Source organism: Acipenser ruthenus, chromosome 9 (assembly GCF_902713425.1).
Source record: "Acipenser ruthenus chromosome 9, fAciRut3.2 maternal haplotype, whole genome shotgun sequence".
NCBI classification, from domain to species: Eukaryota; Metazoa; Chordata; class Actinopteri; order Acipenseriformes; family Acipenseridae; genus Acipenser; species Acipenser ruthenus.
The window spans coordinates 26,138,233-26,154,799 of record NC_081197.1 but is presented as its reverse complement, the minus strand read 5'-3'; the positions used below and the strand labels follow the sequence as shown (position 1 = coordinate 26,154,799).

General features: G+C 45.4%; 1 protein-coding gene across 1 annotated transcript in view; it reads right to left on the bottom strand.

The window, feature by feature from the left end:
• pdxka (pyridoxal (pyridoxine, vitamin B6) kinase a) overlaps window positions 1-16,567 on the bottom strand; it is a 167,330-nt gene that overhangs the window by 55,679 nt on the left and 95,084 nt on the right. The window contains exon 7 of the mRNA XM_034009600.3: window positions 8,979-9,024. Within this exon, the coding sequence (XP_033865491.1) occupies window positions 8,979-9,024 (46 nt within the window). The remainder of the gene's footprint in view (window positions 1-8,978; window positions 9,025-16,567) is intronic.

Below are 16,567 nucleotides of genomic sequence, written 5' to 3'. Positions count from 1 at the left end.
AGTGGTGTACCACAGAGATCAGTATTAGGTCCTCTGCTATTCCTAAGCTACATTAATGATTTAGATTCTGGTATAGTAAGCAAACTCGTTAAATTTGCAGACGACACAAAAATAGGAGGAGTGGCAAACACTGTTGCAGCAGCAAAGGTCATTCAAAACGATCTAGACAGCATTCAGAACTGGGCAGACACATGGTAAGTGACATTTAATAGAGAAAAGTGTAAAGTACTGCACGCAGGCAATAAAAATGTGCATTTTAAATATCATATGGTAGATACTGAAATTGAAGAAGGAATCTATGAAAAAAGACCTAGGAGTTTATGTTGACTCAGAAATGTCTTCATCTAGACAATGTGTGGAAGCTATAAAAAAGGCCAACAAGATGCTCGGATATATTGTGAGAAGTGTTGAATTTAAATCAAGGGAAGTAATGTTAAAACTCTACAATGGTAAGACCTCACCTAGAATATTGTGTTCAGTTCTGGTCACCTCGTTACAAAAAGGATATTGCTGCTCTAGAAAGAGTGCAAAGAAGAGCAACCAGAATTATCCTGGGTTTAAAAGGCATGTCGTATACAGACAGGCTAAAAGAATTGAATCTATTCAGTCTTGAACAAAGAAGACTACGCGGTGATCTGATTCAAGCATTCAAAATTATAAAAGGTATTGACAATGTCGACCCAGGGGACTTTTTCGACCTGAAAAAATAAACAAGGACCAGGGATCACAAATGGAGATTACAAAAAGGGGCATTCAGAACAGAAAATATGAGGCACTTTTTTACACAGAGAATTGTGAGGGTCTGGAACCAACTCCCTGTTAAAGCTAACACCCTGGGATCCTTCATGAAGCTGCTTGATGAGATTCTGGGATCAATAAGCTGCTAACAACCAAACGAGCAAGATGGGCCGAATGGCTTCCTCTCGTTTGTAAACTTTCTTATGTTCTTATGAGTCAGCCAAGAAACTTATCAGAACTGGAGCAATTTTCCCGTGAAGAATGGGCAAAAAAGTCACCATCCTACTGTGCAAAGCTAGTAGAGACCTATCCAAAAAGACTCATAGCAGTAATTGCTACAAAAGGTGCTTCTACCAAGTACTGACTTAAGGGGCTGAATACTTATGCAACTAGTAAATTTCATATTTATATTTTCTACATTTTTTTTTTTTTTTTACATCAGCAAGTTTTGCTGATATTTAACCTTCTCCTCATATAAGTGTTCCATTTAACCACTACAGCTTTGAATAAAAAAAATAAAATAATCAAAAGTATTTAGACTTTTTTTCATATTACAATATGAAAATAAAAATACTTATCTACAAATCAAGTGCAGATCTGGACCAATCCAAGGGAGTTGCTGTTTCCCACCTTCTGTGGTTTTCTACAGATAGATATTTTTTTTTCTATGTTTAATTCCCTGGACAAGGCACCCCAGTTTGGAAAGGAGCAGACAAATATATTTTTTAGCGCTGGTATAAACTTCTGTTTATATATATTATATATATATATATATATATATATATATATATATATATATATATATATATATATATATAATTATTATTATTATTATTATTATTTATTTCTTAGCTGACGCCCTTATCCAGGGCGACTTACAAGATATCACATTATTTTTACATACAATTACCCATTTATACAGTTGGGTTTTTTTTACTGGAGCAATCTAGGTAAAGTACCTTGCTCAAGGGTACAGCAGGAGTGTCCCCACCGGGATTTGAACCCAGCCAGAGTTATTAGCAGCCTGTAGGAGAGCACATTAAGTTACTTGATCCCTGGAAGGGGCAGCAGAAGCTGCAGGCTTCAAGCGGGGCACAAGGCCGCTGCAGGATCTGAAAGGAAAACGATGCCAGTACCTGTGTCTGCAGTGCTCTTATGCTCTCAGGGACGAGCATGGCAGAAAACGTTATTATCATAACCCTGGTTCTCTGAAATAGAAATATTAACCATCACTAATGGGTAAGTATACCCAATCTGTCGTGAGGACAGGCGCAAGACTCTATGAGCTAACCGCGCTAGCAGTCCAAGGTGACAAGTTACTCACCGATCAATCTGTAGTTGAGGGGACGACCACCGAGGCAGCCCTCAACACTCTTGATCCAAAACCAGGACACAGCGGATCCACGATGTTTATCCTGTAGAACCTCGTGAACGTGTGGGGGGGTCGCCCACACTGCTGCATTGCATATGTCCATGACAGATGCACCCTGGAACATTGCCCAAGAAGTGGCCTGCCCTCTAGTGGAATGGCCAGTGATCTTCTCAGGCGGGGACAACTTTGCAAGTTGATACGCAATCTTCACGGTCTCCGTTAGCCACCTAGACAGGTGCTGTTTAGACAGAGCCTGACATTGGGATTGAGAACCGTAGCAAACAAAGAGTTGCTCCGACTGGCGCCAACTTCTTGTCCTCTCCACATAATACGCCAGCGCTCTGACAGGGCATAGCGTGTGGAGCATTCTGTCTCTGTCAGACTGAAAAGGAGGAGGGTGAAAAGCCTCCAACTCCACCGACTGATTGACATGGAAAGCCGAAATAGTCTTCGGCAAAAACGCAGGGTTGGTCCGGAGTGTCACCCGTGACCGGCCTTTCGCAAAATATAAACAGGCTTTTGCGACGGAAAGTGCCTGCAGCTCACTTACTCGCTTAGCAGAAGTGACTGCCACCAAAAAAGCTGTCTAAAAGACAAAAGCTTTAGCTCTGCGGAATGCATGGGCTCAAAAGGAGGTTTCGTTAGTGCATTCAGCACGACATTCAACCGCCAGTGAGGAACAACGTCCTTCCTTGGAGGACGGAGTCTCCTAGCCCCCTTCAAAAACTGTCCCGCCAGGAAATGTGCTCCTGGGAAGACTGAGTCTATCTTCACATGGCAAGCTGAAATAGCTGCCAGGTAGACCTTTAGGGTAGAAGGGCTCTTCCCATCGTCCAGCAGGTCTTGCAAAAACTGCAAGATCACTGCCACTGGACACATTGTGGGATCCTCTCTCTTCGACAGACACCATGTCTGAAAAACGCCCCACTTGTAGCCATACTGGGAACGAGTGGAGGCAGCCCTAGCGTTCTGTAGGGTGTCAATGGCCCTATTAGACAAACCCAGATGGCTCAAATGGAGCCGCTCAGGGGCCAAACCCAGAGCTGTAGGCTCAATGGGTCGTGATGCCACAGAGCACCCTGTGCCTGGCTGAGCAGGTCGCAGCGACTGGGCAACTGCCAAGGCTGTCCGCACAGGAGCTGTATCAGTGAGGCAAACCAGGCTCTCCTGGGCCAGTGAGGTGCTACTAGTAGGACCGTGGCCCTGTCCTGTCTGATCTTCTCCAGACACAGAGGTAGCAAAGCTATCGGCGGAAACGCATACAGTGGGTGCGCTGGCCATTGGTGAGCCAATGCGTCGACCCCCAGACACCCTTCGTCTCTCATTATGGAGAACCACAGGGTGCAATGCGTCGACTCCTGGGAGGCAAAAAGGTTGATCTCCGCTCTCCCAAACCGTTTCCATATGAGGCTGACAACCTCGGGATGGAGTCTCTGCGTCGCCCGGAACCTGCCTCGAGAGGAGGTCTGCGGCAATGTTCACCACTCCAGGTAGGTGTACCGCTCGGAGTGAGAGGAGATGGGTGTGTGCCCAGACCAGAAGCCTGTTGACCACCTTGTTGAGACTGGGTGATCTTGTACCACCCTGGTGGTTGATGTAAGCCACCACTGTCGTGTTGTCCGTCCGGACAAGCACGTGTCTCCCCCTGATTTCCTCTAGAAAGAACTGAAGAGTGAGAAACACTGCTTGCAGTTCTAGAAGATTTATGTGTCGGCCCAGCCACGGAGGCCGCCAAACCCCTTGTGCACCCCGACCGTTCCACACCCCACCCCAACCATGGTTGGAGGCGTCGGTGGTAACGACGTCTCTTCTTGTGACCGCTCCCAGCCTGACGCCTAGGCGTAGGTGGGCCGGTTGTTTCCACCAAGAGAGAGTTCGGAGACAATATCTGGACACTGTCACCAAACGGTTGCGATTCATCATTGGGTGAGGGACCATCCTGTTGAACCAGGCCTGAAGGGGCCGCATATGCAGGAGGCCCAGGGGAAGGGATTGAGAAGCTGCTGCCATCAGGCCCAGAAGTTTCTGGAATGTCACCACTGGTAAAGCTCTGCCTAACTGGAATAGGTCTAGGCAGGCTGATATGCTTGACACCCTGTCATCCGACAGCACTACTGTCATGGATCGGGCGTCCAGACTCAAACCCAAGTAGCGCGCTACTTGAGCTGGCGTCAGCTGACTTTTCGCATGATTCACCTTCAGACCTAGTCTGGATAGGTGATCGGTGACAAGTTCCGTGTGTTGCAGCGCCTGACCTGGTGACTACGCACAAATGAGCCAGTCGTCCAGGTAGTTTAGAACTCTGATACCGTTGAGTCTCAGAGTGGCCAGGATAGCGTCCATGCATTTCGTGAAAACGCGTGGCACTAGGGATAGGCCGAACGGCAGTACACGGAACTCGTAGCCTTTCCCTTGAAAGGCGAACCGAAGATACTTCTGGTGCCCTGGTTTTATGGGAATGTGGAAGTAGGCGTCCTGCAAGTCCACTGTCATGAACCAGTCGCCCGGCCCGATGGACTGCGACAGCTGTCGCAAGGTCAACATCTTGAACCGCCTGCGGCTCAGATACAGGTTGACCTGTCTGAGATCGAGGATCGGTCTGAGGCCGCCGTCCCGTTTGGACACCTGAAAGTATTTGGAGTAGAACCCCCAGGCCATGTCGGAGGGTGGTAAGATGCGAATAGCCTGCTTTTGCAGGAGGGTCTTTAGCTCCTGAGCCAGTGAGTCGTTGGCACAGGGGTCCCTGACCAGCGTATGGACCACCCCCCTGAATTATAAGGAGGAGTACCCCCGACGTATAGTGGTGAGCACCCACGAATCACGGGTGCACTGGCCCCAGTACTCCAGATGGGCTTTGGAGAAGGGGCCCTGGGCCTGTGGCAGCAAATTCCTAGGGCTGCTGCTTTGGTTTAGGCGCCTGCGGTCTCTTATCAGACGCATTGCGCTGGAACCACCTTTGCCTACCGCATCCCCGGCTTGACCTATCAGTGACCGCTGGAGAGCCCCGTGGACCGCCCTGAGGCTGCCACTGTGGCCAAGGCGGTGGCCTCTGATACCACTGCTTCTTAGGCGGTGGTGCCGGCTTAGGGGCAAGGTCACTAAATGCCTTTGTCGCTTCCCTTGCCGCTTTGGACCGAAGCAACAAATCGTCCACTGCAGGGCCAAATGTATGCCCTGGCGTGATGGGCGCGTCCAGCAGAGCAGCCTTGTTATTCTCCGTCAGCCTGGTTTAAGAGAGCCACAGCTGACGGCGCGCAGCCACCAATGCTGCCATACTGCGCCCTGTTGCTTGACTCAGAAGCTGTGCTAGTCGTAGCAACATTCGGGAGATCAGCCGCAGCTCCTCTGTCTGATCGAGGGTCAGTCCCCCCTCAGCAGCGGAGCCCCAAATGTGGCTCTGGTAAGCCACCAAACAGGTATTGTAGTTGCCCAACTGTGCAACAAAGGCATTAGCGGAGTAAGCCTTCTTTAGAAGGACCTCCGTGACCCGACATTGCTTGTTTGAGCAAGCCGCATCTTTGGACAGCAGCGCAAGGTTCGCTGGTTACGCCAAAGCTGGAATAGTGGACCCGACAGGGGGAAACTGGACCAGACCCCTTTTATCCCCCTCGTGAACCCTATAGGTCGTACCTTAGCTAGGGACCGCAGGGGCTGTGGCCGGGTGCTGCCACGATGAGGTCAGTTCCTGCCAGAAATCCGGGTGGATGGGCGGGGCCTCAAAGGGTAGCTCCTTACGCTCGTCATAAACAGAGCACCTCTCAACTGTTGCACTTGGCCATGGCACCCTAAGTGCATCATTGGCTCGACGCATCAGGGGTATGAGCTCCCTAGGCAAGGGAATCAGAGGCAGCGAGTCCAACGCTGGATCCTCTGAAAAGAACACCTCATGCTCCTCAGCTCCTTCTGAAGCGAGGACAGAGAGAGCGTCCTCCATTTCCCCCCCCACCAACTCAACTCAGGGGGGGAGAGAGAAGACGCTTGTGAAGGTGGAGCAACAGGCGCTCGCATCACAACAGGTGCTTGCACCACAGCAGGTGCCTGCACTGGCAGAGACCGCACCTGCAACAACTGGGTCAGAGTTGACTGCTGTTGCTGGAACATCTCACACATATACCGCCAGTGGTCCGATGATCGGGACCTGTGCCTCCTTTTCTTACCCCTTGGGGAAGGAGAAGCAGGAGAGGAAGAGGATGAGGAGGAAGAGGGACTCCTCCTCCTGTGCTTCCTGGACTCCTTGGAACCCCGTGCCCTGGCACCGTGCTCAGTGGAGCTAGGCCTCTGGCTAAGCTCCCTGGAATGGCTGGAATGGCGCTCCATGGAGCAGTGCTCTCCAGAACTGCGCTCCCTAGAGCGCCCCCTACTACTACCAGCTGCCTCTGCAGGAGGTAACTGCGCCGGGGTAATGGAGACATCACTGGACTGGCGCATAAGCCTGGACCGTTGTGATCGCTTGCTGAAAACAGCGCACTGCACACAAAAGGCAGGGTCTACCAGAGCTCGCTCTGCGTGTTCCTGACCTAAGCAGCGCACACATCTTTCGTGGCCATCAGCCACTGGCAGCTTGGTGCCACAGTCAATACAACTGTGAAACATAGTAGTGTAGGTACCAACAGGCTTAGTAAACTAGTGTGGGTACCCAATGTAAAGTACACCCAACAGTTAGCTTGGTACCGAACCTGGTACTGAGCGTTTGTTCTAGGTACTGAGGGAGTTGGTACCAACAGACTTAGTAAAACTAGTCTGGGTACCAATAAAAGCCTGGTACCGAACGTCAGTTCTGGGTACCGTTGGTATCAACAGACCTGGTATGAACCAGTCTGGGTACCAAATACAAATACCTACCGTCGGTACCGAAGCGTATGCTAATGCGGTAACGTCCGTACTGAACCGTATGCAAACGCGGTAGCGTCCGTACCGAGCGTATGAAAACGCGGTACTGAGACGCGGTACTGTGTCTCAATAGAGAATTAATAAGTCAAAGGCTGCGTCAACTCTGGTACCGAGGTACAAAGAAGAAAAAAACGCAAACCTATGCCAATGCACAACAGCAGCAGCCAGCAATCCTACAAAAGCAGGAGATCTCACAGATGCACGCCAGCTAACCGTACAGTGAAGAAGACGAAGTGAAGTGTAACAGTACTATACTTCAAAGGTTGCGTCAGCTCTGGTACCAAGGTACAAGAAGAGAAAACGCTAACCTTGTGCTAATGCACAACAGCAGCCAGCAATCCTACAAAAAAGCAGGAGATCTCACGAAGAGATGCACGCTAGCTAACTGTACAGTCAAGAAAACTGTGTAACAGTGGAATGAGCAGCACAAATACTACACTCAATTACAGGTTATTCTCAAGCCTGAAAATAACCTCTGTACTACAGCCGTAATACAGTGTCCTGTGAGCCCACAGAACTGAATCCCGTTTTCTGTAAGAAAAAACAAGGGAAGGGGTATACAGTAATGTAAACAACACTGAATACACAAAATAATATATATAATTTTTTTTTTTTTTTTTTTTGGAACAGAGCCCTGTCCAGATAAGAGTTATCTGCCGTAATAGTGAACTAGACCCGGGGGAGGGCGAACGCAAGTCGCAGGCTCCCGCTGGCGCACTGCCAGGTCGGGCTGACTAGATCAAAAACTCGGCAATAATATAATATTTTAAACAACGGTAGCGACCGTGAGTAAAAACACTGTTAGAGACAGAACGCTGCAAAAACAAGTTAAACAAGGCAATACTACTAAGTAATAAGAAATACTTAGCTCAGATGCTTTCACTCTTCGTGAAAAAGGAAAAAGAGAATTTGCAAATGGCTGCAATGTGCTTTTGTCGGGGCAACTCACATTGCGTCATGCACTCTCGCGAGAGTTTGTTGGCATAATGCTTTTCAGTTCTTGGGTTCTTAAAGGGAAATAACCCATTAGTGATGGTTAATATTTCGTACTTGAAAGATAAATGTATTTACTTTTCTTCCCTAATGAAAAGAATAGAAAAGAAAGATCACGGAAACCTGGCTGTTTCCAGCGATGCACAAGGCCGAAGGCCAAAGGCACAGAAAACACGCAAAAAAGTGAATGTTTTTCCAAAAGGAAGAGAAGTAGAAAAAAATCGACGTATCTAACCAGGTCCGACATAGGACCGCAAAGGGTTAAAATAAACATTTTAAAACCTAGGATTTACCTTGAACTTGGAATGATTTGTTGGGAACTTCTGCTGAGAAAAACAGTCAGGGAAATTTTTATTTAAACAAAACAAGGATGCCACATATATTGAGAGATAAATCAAAGAACTTTTTATTTGTAAGAATTGCTTATAGTTTATCTGGACACTGCCAGACAACTGAATGGAGCAATATTACTGAACTGTCCATGTCTCGGTTTGTTGTTGTTGAAAGATAACTGAGCTTCAGTCGAGCTGGATTGGCTGATGCAGCAGTGCTAGGTACAGGACAGGTTGCTTCCGTAGTTGCACAGTATTGATTGGCTGGTTTTGAGGCACAGCACTGATTGGATGATTCAGTGGATAATAAAATACATTTGGACCAATTGTACCTTTGTTTATAATGTGATGTCCAATAGAAATGAATTAAGATTTCAGTATGGCAAGTCAAAATGAAAAAGCTGATATTTGCGTGGACTGGTTTTGAATTTGATTCACAGCTAATGCTGTGATGTCGCAGCAGACATCCACCGTCTGATAGAAGCCTGCCAGAACTGGAAGCCGATTGACTGATGCTACTGAATCGCTTTCTAATATGTTTTAGATACACATTTTCATTTGATATGTCTGGGTTTCTAGAGCTTCACTCACACACAGCTATCCTAACTGCTAGCCCGACATGAGTCTAGCAGCATTTCTATTGTTTCACATACCTCAAGTGCTTCTTTCTCTATACTGATTTTCTTCCCGGTGAGTAACCTAGAAAAAAAAAAGAAAAATAGAGAACATGAAATATTCATACTAAATGTACAATATACGGTGGCCCTAAAATGTGAGAATTAAATGTATGTGTTTCTCTCTTTGACTGCATGTTTTTTTCACTTCAGTGCAACACTAGGTAATACTAAATTCACCTTAATGCAACAAGGAGCAACTTCTTGACCTGGCTCCAGTTGTGTACAGTGTTGTGAGATTGTCAAGAGCAGATATTGGGGGTTGCTCCAGTTGTGTACAGTGTTGTGAGATTGTCAAGAGCAGATATTGGGGGTTGCTCCAGTTGTGTACAGTGTTGTGACATTGTCAAGAGCAGATATTGGGGGTTGCTCCAGTTGTGTACAGTGTTGTGAGATTGTCAAGAGCAGATATTGGGGGTTGCTCCAGTTGTGTACAGTGTTGTGACATTGTCAAGAGCAGATATTGGGGGTTGCTCCAGTTGTGTACAGTGTTGTGGGATTGTCAAGAGCAGATATTGGGGGTTGCTCCAGTTGATGTCATGTTAAGACACACAGTGGTGAATTGCAGGAAGGAAACAGTGCGAGACACTCCAAATGACCAGGTTTGCCATAGTTGCCCCGCTATATTACAGTAGCACCCATCATATCCAATTTAATTGGTTCCAGGGGTCCATCGGATATGTGAAAATATAATATTTCAGAGGGAGTCGTTATACTACATTGTAGCTGCTTTAGTAATGTCGGGGCATTATAAATGAACAAATGTCAGACACATCAGTGTGTCTTAACCCCTTCAGTGCTAGGAGTGTACGTCCTAAAAATACACTCTTAAAGTGCTAGGGGAATGTATATTGTATGTCCTCCCATATATCGCACTCGTCTTACAGGCTGTGAATATCCAATCGCTTCAAAAATGTTACGCCGTGTACGGGAGGGTTTACTCTCTCTAAATATGTGAATGATGCATCGGTCACATCATTTAAACAATGGTTGACTGACGTCTAAATTAGCCTATAGGATTTATCCATGTCTTTTAGTCTGGAATACAGAAAGTCAAGTCAGTGCGGGCTCCCGAGTGGTGCATCCAGTAAAAGCACTCGCTAGAGTGCAGGATGCGCTCTATAGCCTGGACGTAGCCGGTTCAAGTCCAGGCTATTCCACAGCCGACCGTGGACGGGAGCTCCCAGGGGGCGGCGCTCAATTGGCCGAGCGTCGTCTGGGGGGAGGGAGGGTTAGGTCGGCCAGGGTGTTCTCGGCTCACCGCGCACCAGCGACCCCTGTAGTCTGGCCGGGTGCCTGCGGGCTTGCCTGTAAGCTGCCCAGAGCTGCGTTGTCCTCCGACGCTGTAGCTCTGAGGCGGCTGCACAGTGAGTCTGCAGAGTGTAAAGCAGCGGGTGGCTGACGGCACACTCTTTGGAGGACAGCGTGTGTTCATCTTCGCCCCTCCCGAGTCAGCGCAGGGGTGGTAGCGGTGAGCTGAGCCTAAAATAATTGGGCATTTCAAATTGGGGAGAAAATAATAAAAACTAATTGGCAACGACTATATTTAAAAAAAAAAAAAAAAGTCAAGTCAGCAAACTAACGTCTGTATTATATTTCAAATAGTGCTTTGATCTTGTGACGGCTACAACATTTAGTAGACCCAAGGAGCTAGATTTTCAGAACTAATGGATCGCTATTGATTGCTGCAGGCCGTAGCTCCATCCCCTTCCTAAATGACCGACTTCCACCTACCTAAGAAATACATTGTTGTGCCATTTAGTTAAGGGTCCTCTGTTCCTTTTACACAGTGCCCTCACAGGTCGAGAGGGAGATCTAACACCAAGAATCATTCAATCTCTGTCACACTGGCCTATAAGATTTCTCCATTTTGTTTTGTCTGGAATTAAATTAACTGTCTGGAAACTGTAGCTAACCAGTCATCACTCTCTGTGTCATGGTGTGAGCTGAGCGGATCGAGATTGCTACAACGTTGAAGGAATCACACTGTATATTGAAAAATGAATTGATTATTCAACAGTTCTTTTTAGAACTAATTAATTAATTTATTTAACCAGGATAGAACCCTTGAGCTATGCTTCTCAATATCAAGACAAGAGAAGGCAGCAGGAAACAACATAATAAGATTATAAAAATCATAAAATCAATAGCAAAAAGGGACAAATCATTCAAACAGGACAATAAATCAATTAAAACAAATAGATCTGTACTAATTTCTGTACTTTGTACAGCTATTTTTGAGTGTTCTTTTTTAGCTGTTCTGTGTGTGTGAAATACTTGTGCTATAATATTATTGATTATATATTTGCCAACACTATCCCAGTTAATTTCAGAACTTTGGTAGCTCTGTCAAATACATTTACTACTCTACATTTAATTCCTTATATCACTTATTATAATACATTCATCTCATGTTTTATTAGTGAAATAATTGTTATATATTTGCCAACACTATCCCAGTACATTTTAGAATTGTTGTAGCCGTCAGATAAATGTACAACTGTACATTAAAATTCCCCCAATTTAAATCTTCCAAACCACACTCTGAGATCACAAAAGTGGGGCTTAATGTAACTTTAAAATTACTACTGTATTATTATGTGTATACTGTTATTAAAATGGTCTGATTGTGGCAGTTGTATGTGTGACATGCTATACAAATGTATTGTAGTTTGTTCTTTTTTTTTGCTATGTACTGTACAGTGCTTTGCGATACTTCTGTATAAAAAGCACTATATAAATGCAATAAATAAATAAATAAACTTCAGCCACTTATAGACAACCTGAGTAAGAAATGTGCCGAAGAGTACTCCCCTACTCAGCAACTCTCGGTGGATGAGTCTCTCATGCTTTATAAAGGCTGTTTAATCTTCAAGCAGTACATTCCATCAAAGCAGGCATGGTATGGAATAAAACTGTACAAGTGCCACCACAGGGTACACACTGAGATTCAGGGTGTACTCAGGGAATGACACCCATCTCCAGCTGTCCTCCCACCCTGAATATCAATTAACAAATTGTATGGGACCTTATGTACTCCTTCTTTAACATGGGTCAAAAACTGGCTTGCTTCAAGAAATTAGGGCTGCACATGACTCAGATGACATTATATAATTCCTATGTGGTGTTACTAGGCATCCACACAAGACCATGTTATGCCATTCCTGGAGTTCATGACCAGTCATTGGAGCACTAGTGTTCCAGGATAACAAGGCACCAAATATGCAGGTAGAAAGCATCTTGAGGCTCACAGAGAATAATGCAAGATCTGCTCAAAGAAAAGCATACGCAGAGACAGCCGCTACTGTTGACTGAAGTTCCCCTCAAACCCAAGTCTTGTGTATTGGACATAGGCCTCTAAAGTACACATATCTCTCTATATTTGAAGTACATGTATGCATCATTTGGGGCACAATTGTGAGACTAAATGTGAACTTTTGTCAGTTACCACTTTTCATTTTTAAATATTTTTGCCTAATTTGAGAGGGGGTTATGGGTAACAGACTTTGGGTGGGGGGGGGGGGGGTACCCTTCCCTGAATTGTATAATTTATGGGTTATGAAAATATATGGTTGTTCATGTATCTAGCTTTTGTAGCACAACATTGAGAGTAAATCTGAAGTTTATGATTTTTCGATTTTTTTTTGTATGATCAATAAATATTTGGTCCTTTAGAGCAAGAACAGCTTTGAAAAAGTATGAAATGTTTTCGTTTTTGAAAATAACTTTTTGTAAAGTGCACAAAATGTGATAGTTATCTTGCCAATTTGAAGTTTTCAACTTAGAATATGCCTTATAATGTGAGGTGAAAATCCTTAATTTTGAAAATGAAAATTGGGCATGCTATACTCTATGCATTACAAGAGGGGGAAAGTTCAAGAGGGGTTAGAGTCCGGTACCATTGTAATCCACACAACCCACAGTTTCAGAATTATATACAGTGCCGTGAAAAAGTATTTGCCCCCTGTCTGATTTTCTGCATTTTGCACATTGTATTTGGTCAGATTTTTTTGTGGGTTATAGTCGTATATAGAGGGAGTCTGAGAGAAAAAAATGACATGAAAGTTTGGTGCTTTTTTCATTTGTTTGGTATGCAAGGTAATCAAACATGCAATCTTCAGGTGTGAAGAAGTAATTGCCCCCCTCCTAGTTAACTCAACCCAATTAAAGGGATAATTAGGATCAGCTGTTTGAGTACTTTGGTTAACAACCAGGCCTGATTTGGGCCAGCCCTGCCCAATATAAATCTGACTAACTTTGGCCCTTAACATCAGAGTGAAGTTGTCAGCACACAGGTTCTAGAGGCACATCATGCCACAAACAAAAGAAATTCCTGAAGACCTCCGGAAAATAGTTGTTGATGCCTATCAGTCTGGAAAGGGTTACAAAGCCATTTCTAAGGCTCTGGGGCTCCACCGAACCACAGTCAGAGCCATATTGTCCAAATGGAGAAAGTTTGGGACAGTAGTGAATCTTCCCAGGAGTGGCTGTCCTGCCAAAATCTCTCCAAGAGCAAGGCATAAAATCGTCCAGGAAGTCACAAAGAACCCTAGAACAACATCCAGGGATCTGCAGGCCTCTCTCGCTTCGGCTAAGGTCAGTGTTCATGACTCAACCATCAGAAAGACACTGGGCAAAAATGTGATTCATGGCAGAGTAGCAAGGCGGAAACCATTGCTCACTAAGAAGAACATGAATGCTCGTCTCAAGTTTGCCAAAAAGCACCTGGATGATCCTCAAGAGTCCTGGAACAATGTTCTATGGACAGATGAGACAAAAGTGGAACTTTTTGGCCGACATGGCCCCCGTTATGTCTGGCGAAAACCAAACACTGCATTCCACAGTAAGAACCTCATACCAACGGTCAAGCATGGTGGTGGTAGTGTCATGGTTTGGGGATGCTTTGCTGCATCAGGACCTGGACACCTTGCCATCATTGAAGGAACCATGAATTCTGCTCTGTGTCAGAGAATTCTACAGGAGAATGTCAGCTCATCCGTCCGTGAGCTGAAGCTGAAGCGCAGCTGGGTCATGCAGCAAGACAATAATCACACAAGAAAGTCTACATCAGAATGGATGAAGAACAAGAAATTTAAATTTCTGGAATGGCCTAGTCAAAGTCCAGACCTAAACCCCGTTGAGATGTTGTGGCAGGACCTGAAACGAGTAGTTCATGCTCGAAAACCCACAAATGTCACCGAGTTGAAGCAGTTGTGCATGGAGGAGTGGGCCAAAATTCCTCCACGGCGCTGTGAGAGACTAATGCAGTTATTGCTGCTAAAGTGAGTCTAAGGAGGCGATTACTCTTTTCAAACGGGGGCATTGGGTGTTGCATAACTTTCTTTAATAAATAAATGAAATATGTATCAAATTTTGTGTTATTTGTTCACTCAGGGTCCCTTTCATCTAATATTAGGTTTTGGTTGAAGATCTGATAACATTCAGTGTCAAAAATATGCAAAAATGCTGAAAAATCAGGACAGGGGGCAAATACTTTTTCACGGCACTGTATATATATATAGTGTGGCGTGCATGGGGGCAGCGGTGGGCACACACGAAGGCATAAGCCCGATATATACGCTCCTTGCAAGGAGCTGGCTCTTTTGTACAGCGGTATCAGCGCTATGCTTTTGTGCTAGAGGTCCCTGGTTCGCACCCGCCCTCCGCCTGTGTGTGGATTGGCTCACCCTGTGTGGTGCGCCTGCCTGCATTGACCGAGATCGCTACTGGTGTCATAGTGGGATGCAGGTACCCCAGCATGCACTCATCAGACTGTAGCCTGGTGAGCAAGTTCGGGACGACTTGAGGCTGGCAGGGGAGGGTGTGGCGTGCACGGGGGAAGGCAGCAGCAGGGCTGGTAGGTGACGTACTCACACACAAAGACATAAGCCCGATATACGCTCCTTGCAAAGAAGCCGGCTCTTTTCTACAGTGGTATAGGTGCTATGCTTTAGTGCGAGAGGTCCCGGGTTCGTGTGTGGATTGCCTTGCCCAGTGTGGTGCACCTGCCTGCTTTGACCAAGATCGCTACTACAGAAACTTGGTTGTCCGAGAGTGATGGAGACGAATATAATATTAGTGGGTACACACTATATAGGAATGACAGGCAGGACAGAAGAGGCGGAGGGGTAGTGCTATACATAAGAAATAGTCTTCAAGCCCAGGTGTTAAATCAGGACAAAGAAAACAATGCAGAATCAATATGGGTCAGAATAATGGACACAAATTCAAAGGGCATAATAACACCGTATAACAATTTTTTTTTTATTTTTTTGGTTCCTGGGTAGTAAGTGTTATTTCCTAATTGCTTATGCCTCAAAAGTATAGAAAATGGCTATTATTCCCCACAAATTTGCTTTTGTGACCTGGACAGTGATATTTTGAAATTGACCTATTTTCCAGAACATTCCAGATAGATTCAGTGCTGAGTAAAACTTGGAGTAACTTCTAGAACTTTCTAGAACTTTCCAATAATATAAATAGTAGTATAAATACAGGAGCCTTAAGCACACCAGTTCAGTTTAGTTCCAGCTGCCTAAGTGGATACATATCTGCATTTTTCTGAGATGGCATCAAGGTCATAGGAGACTTCAAAATGGTGGCATTCCTGATGGGTCTCCAAGGCGGTTTTACCAAGTTTCCCTGCTATCTTTGCCTTTGGGACAGCAGGGACACCAAGGCGCACTACCACAGGCGGGACTGGCCACAGCGGACCGAGTTCTCTGTGGGGAGGAACAACGTCAAGTGGGAGCCACTGGTGGACCCCCGGAAGGTGCTGATGCCATCACTGCACATCAAATTGGGCCTTATGAAACAATTTGTCAGAGCTCTAGATAAGGAGTCGGCAACCTTCAAGTACCTTCAAGACTTCTTCCCTAAGCTGTCTGAGGCAAAGGTCAAAGCCGGTGTCTTCGTCGGACCTCAGATAAAGAAGATCCTGGAGTGCAATGAATTCCCCAAGAAGCTCACTAGTAAGGAGAAAGCGGCTTGGAACAGCTTTGTCTCAGTGGTTCGGGGCTTCGGAGGAGCAAGGCGAGCGCTTCCACCAGGATATACTGGACTTTGAACGCCGCTACCAAGGATAGTATAACGAGAACATGATGGGAGACTACATTTGGGGGCTGATTCGTGAAAGTGATTTACAGTATAATCTTAAATTTCGAAAAACTACTCACTTCTAAATCTTTTGTAGTCATTTTAGTATTACTTTAGTATAAATACATGTTAATTTGGATTCATATGTTGTTTTTTTCTGACTTTATGTGAACGAAAAGACACAAATTCGCCCGTTTTCTCATTGGAAATAGGTAAATTTCAAAATATCACTGTTCTGGTCACAAAAGCAAAGTTTGTGGGAAATAATAGTCATTTTCTATACTTTTGAGGCATAAGCAATTAGGAAATAACACTTACTACCCAGGAACAAAAATTGTGTTACATAGTGTAATAGGAGCATGCTATAGACCACCAAATTCAGACGCTGAGCAAAATAATCTGTCATACAATGACATTCGAAATGCGTGTAGAAAAGGAGAAGTCATACTAATGGGGGATTTCAACTTCCCCCA